At 40.4% G+C, this 9,047-nt stretch overlaps 1 protein-coding gene across 1 annotated transcript in view; it reads right to left on the reverse strand.

Annotated features, from left to right (window-relative positions):
• Positions 1-368: 368 nt before the first annotated feature.
• Positions 369-9,047, reverse strand: part of LOC125029202 (NADH dehydrogenase [ubiquinone] iron-sulfur protein 3, mitochondrial-like) — a 9,510-nt gene continuing 831 nt past the window's right edge. The window contains exons 2-7 of the mRNA XM_047619068.1: positions 6,190-6,243; positions 5,968-6,059; positions 5,165-5,320; positions 4,602-4,694; positions 2,194-2,346; positions 369-783 (exon numbers count right to left, since the gene is read on the reverse strand). Of these exons, the coding sequence (XP_047475024.1) occupies positions 625-783; positions 2,194-2,346; positions 4,602-4,694; positions 5,165-5,320; positions 5,968-6,059; positions 6,190-6,243 (707 nt within the window). The 3' untranslated portion in view covers positions 369-624. The remainder of the gene's footprint in view (positions 784-2,193; positions 2,347-4,601; positions 4,695-5,164; positions 5,321-5,967; positions 6,060-6,189; positions 6,244-9,047) is intronic.

Genomic DNA, 9,047 nt, shown 5'->3' on the forward strand with positions numbered 1-9,047 from the left:
TTAATTTTCCTCTTCAAGATTCTGGTCAAGATGTATAACTATAAAATAAACATTTCACTTTTCTTCTTTTAGACTTGCACAAGCTGATTTATACATTGATTGATTAATTAATGGTGAAAACTTTATATCATATAAGATATAAACAAGTAGATGAAGATATAAGATGTATTAATATTTACTGTGTTGAGAAATACATCTGTGTACATTTTGCTCCATATTAAAAGTTTTGAATAAAAATGTAAATAAATGTAATGTAAGACAAATAATTCTATAGTACACACCAAAATTACTCATAAAAACATAGTACACACCCTGGAAATTACTACTATAAAACTTTTAGGAGACTGGTTACTTGTAAAACAAAAATCAAATGTTTAACCATTTATTTATAAGATGTATTTACATAAAATATTAAATAAATCCACAACATCTTCCCCTAATTCAGCCGACACTCAAAAGGGGGAACAGATTGTAATTGCTGTACCAGATGTTAGCCTTTCCTTCATATACGCAATCACCAGGCAAGTTTCACAAATGGCTTCCCTGCAGTCAAAAGCCACTGTCCACCTTAGCCTTTCTTCGTTTCCAGCTATTAAATTCTACGCAGTCTAGGCCCCATGTTACTTATTCCTTCTCCTCCTTGATGGGCACGTCCTCTGCTGGCACGTGGTCTCGGAATTTGGGGAACTGCTCCCAGGGGGCATTGAGGTCGAACTTTCGGAATTCCTGTGCCAACTCGAGGGGCTCCACCACCACTCGCTTAGCCTCGTCATCATAGCGGACCTGAAGTGGAAGAGAGGTGAAATGGAGGCATCAGTACATCTGTGATCAATTGTCTACAAAATTAAGGCTGTTGCATATACTTCACAATCAATAAATTTTTTTAAGAAGAAAAACTTTGTATATAATAAGACTAATTCTCCTGATTATTTTACATACAGAAATATTAATCTCAACCCCTATTCTTCCTTTAACCCCTTGGTGATGGGTGAAGAAAACTAAAAAAAAAAAAAAAAAAAATCTACTCTGGCAATCAATGGCAACGCGCCGACTTTGAGCGCGGGAGTTCGGTACATCAAGCCGAATCACCGCCTAGAATACACACCACACGTGGTCAACCTGCTCTGAGTTGTGTGCTCTAAACAGTGATCTGGCTCTGGTTATGCCCATTCAGGAACTACAGCCTCATATAAGTAGGGTTAAAGCCTTGTCTTAAAGCCTCTGGGCTAGTACAGTGGTAACGTGCCAGCCTCTCATCCGAGGGGTCAGCGGTTCGTGCCTCGCCCAGGCGCAAGAAGTTGCAATTGTCGCCTGGAGGTTACTGCTGTGGCTGGGTACCACGGCTGGTAAGGACTAAGCCGAGTCAGCACCAGCTGACGCACGTTTGTGAGTCTACATTAGTCGACACAGGCCGGGGTCCCCTCATTGGCATAGCCCGGGCGAAGCTCAGCTTCACATGTCCTAGTCTGAAGTGTCTATTACTGGAAAATCATGTGGGCTGCAGCCAAATGGACATATAGCTAAGTAAACGTGTTGATCATGCAACAGATTCTTAAACCCGATGACTGAACATTGATTACACTGCTTGCCAGTCACATGGGGAGATGCTCATTCCAGCAAAGAAAAAAAGTCTTTTTTTTTTTTTTTTTTGCTCTGCTAGTGCTTAACCCAATGGCGATGGGTCACGGCTATCGCCATCATAACAATACGCACGATGTGCGGCGTGCGGCTGTCCGCAGCGGCGCCGCGCCAAAACGCCCCGAGGCAATGATTCGGCTTGATGGACCGATATCACCAATCGGAGTCGGCGCGCTGCCGCCGTTCGATAGAGCGTAGAGTTTTTTTTAATTTGCTATACCCGGCGCCATTGGGTTGACCTTACCTGATTTCACCTTTCCTTGAATTGGCAGTAAAATGTATTTTTTACTAGTGCTATGAATATCAGTGTTATTTTTATATACACTTATACACATGGAAACTTTTCACTATAAAAATTATGGAGCACACACAAAAATCCCCACACACATGAAATCTTTAATAACCCCACTTTATCTACTAGGCCCCTTTATTAAAACATAACATATCTTTCTCCAAGTCAATGAGAGTCACTGCCTAAACTATACCTCTGCATGATTGAAATGCGAGTAAACAGCTGACCTCCCACCTCACCCCATCACACCCGGCCCTATTTACCTCAACGTAGCCGGAGAGTGGGAAGTCCTTCCTGAAGGGATGTCCCTCAAATCCGTAGTCGGTGAGGATCCTTCGAAGATCTGGGTGGTTGGCGAAGAACACTCCGTACATGTCCCACACTTCTCGCTCGTACCAGTTGGCGCCGGCATACACCTTGGGAAAAAGAATTTATATCAATTATCAAAATATTTCTTTCCCAAGCAATAAAATGTTTCATAACAGCAGCTCTGAGAGCCTAGTATGAAAGAACTACTTTGTTTAATTTTGTGTTTTTATGTGTATGAGATCGTCACCCTTCTATCCATACTGCGTAGTGATACCCTGTTCATTTTTTTTTCATTAAAAAAATAGTTTATGAAATACAGAAAAATAAAATGGGGAAAAAAAGTAGCTTGTAACACTCCTACCAAATTTAAGCTATTCCTGAAAAAAAAGTTCTCTTCCACTTTCCAAAGTCAATAACTGTATTCTGTTCTTTCTGGAATAACCTAACAAAAAAAAAAGGGGGGGGGGGGGATCACGGAAAAAGGTATTTGAATCTAAACACTACCATACGTAAATCATTTGTTTGTTTGTATGTTTTGTCTGTAAAAAGTAGTTATAGGGAGAGCAGGTAATGTATTGATTTTAGTAAGGCTTTCCCTTAGTTCCTACATCTATACTGGTTTTGTAAATACAACAATAAACCTATATTTCTCTCAGTTTACTACAAAGGTCAAGGTTATCATGCCCATGAACCTCATTTTAAGAGGGACTCTAGAAATCTTTAGCGAGAAGTCAGATGTTTAAACCCACAATTTTTTTAACATATAAATCAACAGAAATCTATTGAAGGAAGACTAATATCTTTCTCGAAATTATCAATAACAATTTCAGGAATGACATAGCAAATAAAACAATCTAAGGGTCTATCTAACACATGAGCTCATTAAGTGGTTAATGTTACCGAGAGCGACGCACGGAGGTAGAGCAAAATGGACATTGCCATCTTGTAGAGCATAAAAAATAGAGTAGGAATCTATACAACTAAATCTGCAGCGGCCTTACATTTCCCGGGAAATGACAAAAATAGGCTCTGCAGGGCACCTCTCTGAGGCTAAGTCCCCATCCATGTTTACCTTGCCAGGACCAAAACAAATGTGACGCGTAACTCCTCATTGCGATCTACGAAGTAGTCCATGTATTACTACGCGCTTGTGAAAACGATTATTTTGTCATTACCACAGTCTGTTTTTCCGAATTCATGTATTTAATGAATTGTTTTACTTTTATTATGCTTCTTTTACGTGCTTTGGTAATTATTTACACTATTTTGGACAATAACCATGTGCGCATGTGCGTTTTTCCACCGGGAGATTTGACACTTCGTCAGTCGCCATTAGTTCCGAAACACCGGTGAAAAGTGTCACATTTTAAGAGTGTTGCGTCGATTCTGGGTCATTTTTAAGGCCGTATAGTGGATATATAGAACAAATAGATAACTGTATCTATCTCAGCTTGATATTTGAGCCCAACAAGTGCCCCAAATGTCGAAAAAGTGATTACAAACCAAGGAACTCGGACCATAGACGGAAGCGAAGAAAAGTTCGATCTTTCGCAATATACAGGTATTTGGTTTTCCCCTGGGCGGTTCCGAGGGCAGAGCACCTAGGCTAGGGAATATATAGATCGTATTTTCTTAAAGCCACGGGGGTCCAGGGGGCGTAGCCCCCTGGCTAGGTGAATATAATTAGGCTAGGTTAGGTTAGGTTAGGTTAGGCTAGGCTAGGCTAGGCTAGGCTAGGCTAGGTTAGGCTAGGCTAGGTTAGGTTTGTATATTACTAGGGGGTCGCCCCCTGTCTAGGCGCATATAATAGTACGGGGGTCCAGGGGGCAGAGCCCCCTGGCTAGGGAATATATACATCATAGTGTATGAAAGCCACAAGGTTAAGGTTAGGTTGGTTTATTGTTTAGGACGCATTTTACGATTACCACAGGGGATCTGGGTAATGTGAAATCCCGTAGGTTTTTACCGAGCGTTGGGTTTGATTCCCGTAGAGTTTTTCGAAAGTTGGCGCGTTAATCCGTAGACTTTCAAAGATGGCGGGGTGTCCGTAGAGTTTCACTGGTCGATTTCCTTCGTTTTTTGTGCTTTTCGGGACAGAAATTTGGCTCGGGTTTTCGAAAATCGACTTTTTAACGTTTCATAATTCACTTTCTTCGATTTCTGCAGGTTCCTTTTGACATCCAGTGCCATCCATTATCCCCCCCCCCCTTCAACCCCCGGTTCCCCACGCATCCCCCAAGATCGTTGGGTAGAGGAAACAAACAAAAAATCTGATTTTGGAACTTAGTCTCTAAGAGGAAGCGTCGCTCTCGGTAACATTTACCCATTAAGTAAATACACGACAAATGCATGCAAGTCTTACTTCACAAGCACTGTCGACGGGAGTCAGCTCATCAGTGTAAGTCTTCACTCTGATTCTAGAGTTGAAGCGAACAGAGAGCAAGTTGTACACCACCTGCAAAATGGCATTTCAATCAGCATTAAGTCCTGGAAAAGACTAATCATTAAAGAAAAAGAAAGAAAATACCTCAAATTCTTTAAATTAAACACAGCCACATTAGGAAGAGCTGAGCAAATTGTGACATTTGAAATCCACATGAAGTTTCTTTACCTGAAGAGGATTCCAGAAGGATTTGAAAGGTCATGATTTCACAGTCTTATCTTACTGTGGCTGTCTTTCATTCCCCATGTGTGAAAATGCTACTTTTTAAAGATTTACAGTAACACAAGGCTATTTAATGCTTTTCAGCTAATGGCTAAGACATATGAGAGAATGACGAAGAATGTATTCAGCACAAAAGACATTGATAACTGGGACTACCTTTAGAGTAAAATAAATGAAAGAAAATTTTAATCTTCAACACTTATCATTATTCCACTACAAACCAAAGGACTGAACAAAAAAAAAGAAGACAGAAGACAAACCTCAAATCTGAAAGCTCTGCTGGGCATATCAACCCCACACAGGTCAGTCAGGCAGGTATACTGTCCGTTGGTGTGATCTTTCAAGAAAGTGAGTACAGGAATCACACCCTCAGGAGCAATCAAGACCTCCAGCTCATTGCCTGCTGTAATTTGCACCTGCAGAACAGAAACGCTAATTAATAGGATTGAAAATCTAAAAAGAATGATTATATAATGTACTGGTGGTTTGGTGATGATATCCAGTACTATGTCACTCATGAATACCAAACATCTATTTGACTTTATTTGCAGTTTTTTTTTTTTTTTTTGTGTGTGTGTGTGTGTGTGTGTGTGTGTGTGTGTGTGTGTGTGTGTGTGTGTGTGTGTGTGTGTGTGTGTGTGTGTGTGTGAAAAACATAAACCAAACAGATAAAGTTCAAAATGAGAATATGCTAAACAAATAGGGAGGGCAGGAGTGGGCAGTAGTGGGTGGGTGGGCTGAGACTGGCATCAAGGACAAGGCAAGGAGGTACAATATAAGGCAGAGCTTGCTACCTCTCGTACTGAGATTGAAAGAGGATTAGGATGAAACACCAATAATGAACTAACTTGGGGGGGTAATAACCTGAGTACACATTCAACATCTAGCCAAAATCACGATGAATGAGACTATATGGAATAAGAGTTAACATTAGTCTTGCTCAACCTTATTTAACAAATCAATTATCGCAACTCATCTGAGCATCACTGAACCATATCACGTAACTGATAAGTCAGACAAACCTTGACTGAGGAGGAAAAAAAAAATAAAAATCTGTACCTACCTTCTGCACATATTTTGGCATGCATTCAGCAACATACTGTCCATATTCAGTCAGGGTCTGTCTCTCAACGGTATTCACAGGACGTACAGTTGCTGAAACACAGATTTTGTAAATGAAAAAAACAGCCTGTAATAACTAAGATTAATGTTTTTGTTCATATGAAATATTCTGAGTGACATCTATAGGAAAAATATCTAAAAATTATAAAATGAGGTAACTTACGATGAAGGGTCTGCTCAGTGCTGCAAAAGCGTGCTCCAGCAACACGAGGCAACACTGTAAACGCAAAAAGTTTAAGTGTTAGAAGGATTAAGGATATCAGTGAATACAAAAGTCAAACTGAATAACAAAATTCATCTACCATAAATTATCTGTCCCTGTCCCAATGCCTTTATACCTATTACTTTACAATAACTCTCTCAAATCATGCAGAACATGCTCACAATATATATCATCATCATTGGGGAGATAATGCTGGTCAGGGGGAATGGTACCAGTCTGCCAGATGGTAGACAGGACTGCATGCAAGGCCCTTGCCATAGGTTCTCCACCAGCCTTTAACAGTTCAGCTGGGATGCTGTAGATGCCCGCTACTTGGAGATTGTCCCCCTGACTTCAATCGGGGAGGGTGGGTCCGGCAAAGGAATTTCGACACTATCCGCATCCACATCACAATATATAATATCCTTTCCGTAAGGAAAAGAACAAGAAAGCAGTTCAGGTTCACTTTCAATTCTGAGTGACTCTAATGTGCTTTTCCTGGTCACACTGACAATGCCCCACCCTTTCCTTGAAATCATATCTTTCGCCCACAGAAACTAACTATACCCATAAGAGTGGACTCACACTTTTTCTGCTTCCATTCACATTCTAATCTAATCAGGACTGGAGTCCCCAGTGCCATACCAAACAATACATCAGTGTGCAGTGTGTTAGCTGCTCTCGGGGAAAATCAGATAAACAGCGACTGTTAAGAACTACCATCATTTGTTATGTTGGATCAAGATGATAATGGTTTCCTTGGAGCAGACTTCATATCATCTCTCTAAATAATTTATACTCAGTGAAACAGTAACAATATACATCTTTGTATTATTTATGCTTTTATATTTTTGTATTGTTTAATTTTCATTAACACACCTTACACCTCTTTTAACAGCAGGAATAGGTTCCTGACCATCAACATAGTGTTCTCCCTGGAGCTGGCCCTCTCCCTGGGGTGGTTGACGACTAGTAAACCTTATCCTCCCAATAGCAGGGCCAATGGAAATCCTGCTTGAGTTCATAAACAAGCCTATTTCAAAGGGGACACTGAGTTAATTTCATTCCAAGTCTATGTGCACTCCCCATCACCGAATAAATGGCAGAAATTTCTTGTTATGAGACATTCCTGCGTCAAATGGTAAATTTTATGCTCCTTCCTGTCTCAAACTAAGGCACAGCTGTGATATCGGCACCGATAGCTGTGATAAGTATTGAGGAAATGAGTGTTACATCCTCCCTTCTACCTTATTATTAATTTGCGAAGAAAATTTTATAAATGACAAGATGTTGCGTCACCCACTCTTTCAGTTTCCCACAGCAAAATAGTACAAGGTAAATTTTGTCTGCAATGAGCAGAATGACCACAAATAAGGTACTTTTCAGCTATGGTATTTCCTTTGTAAGTTGATAATAAGAAAGTTGTGCAACAAGCAATACTTTGGTATACATGTAAAGGAAAATGTAATGACAATATCATAAGGGGAAAACTTAGCTCACTGATACATGAAATAATCTGCATGGGTAAAGAATGTTGGTTGCAACAAATGCAGAGTGGAGAGCAAGTCCAAAGCTATTGGGTAGGGGTCTGGGGGTAGAGCCCTCGATAGGGAAACACAGGTGACCAGACAGGTGTCAAGGGGCCAAACCCCAGGGTTATGAAGGTTTTTGGTTCATACAGTGATATTTGTGGATTTCATAGGAATGGCTGGAGTATTAGGAGTTAGGGACTTACTATCATAGGGGTGCAGTCACTTCAAAAAAGTTGCCAAAAAGTCCAGTCTTCCTCGCCTAACAGCGAACAACTTTATGTACTCTATTTTGTATGAAATTATATTGAAATACATGTTTAACAAATGTTCACTCCTTAAACATATGATATAATTGATTATATTTGCACCCTATTTTTATTAGAAATACAAGTTACATCAATAGTTGCACATGCACAGCCCTCTCCTGGCAAATTTAACAGCTCTGTTGTCACACTACTCGTTGCTCATTCCGAAAGTGAAGTTTGTTTTCAGTACTACTTCTGTTTCCAAATTCTTTGCAGTGAGAACAATCTCTTACTATAATCATAATAATATGGGGGATAACACTAAACTAAACGAAATACAATAACCATGTTCCAGCTGTAGAATTTCGTCAACGGTCTGTCACTTTCCTGCCTCTGTCACTTCAACCACAGGTAAACCCTATTTGTATCTTTAACCCCTTGGTGACAGGTAAAGAAAACTTAAAAAAAAACAACGCGCTGACTTTGAGCGTGGGAGTTTGGTACATCAAGCCAATTCACCGGCTCGTAGTGCTTTGGACACGCCGCCGCAGTGTACAGCCGCACGCCACATTTCAAGAGGTTTGTTTTGATGTCTATACCAGTGACCCGTCGTTATGGGGTTAAATGCAGTCAGTGGTGCTACGGCAACAGAAGTACTGATATCGGCTAAAGAGACACGGCAATCGGGAGGGGAAAGGATTTTTTCTTTTTTTTCACTTTTGCTCTTAATATTACCATATCTTAGTGGTATTGGTTAAATTTTGGTATTAGTATGAGAGTACTTACCTCTTTTTTGAAACTGGGATATTAATAAAACACATCAATCTAAAAAAGATCTCCTCTATGCTTTTGTGTTGCCCAGGACTTCTCTTGCTTTTAATTTGGCTCAATATTGCCGTGAATACGAGATGAAGATTTGTTATTCCAGGCAGGGGTAAGAGGGTGGCAGCCCCTTAACCCCTTGGTGATGGGTTAAGAAAACTAAAAAAAAACTCTACGCTCTGGCGATCAATGGCAACGCGCCGACTTTGAGGGCGGGAGT

Source organism: Penaeus chinensis, chromosome 9 (genome assembly GCF_019202785.1).
Source record: "Penaeus chinensis breed Huanghai No. 1 chromosome 9, ASM1920278v2, whole genome shotgun sequence".
In the NCBI taxonomy this organism is placed as follows: Eukaryota; Metazoa; Arthropoda; class Malacostraca; order Decapoda; family Penaeidae; genus Penaeus; species Penaeus chinensis.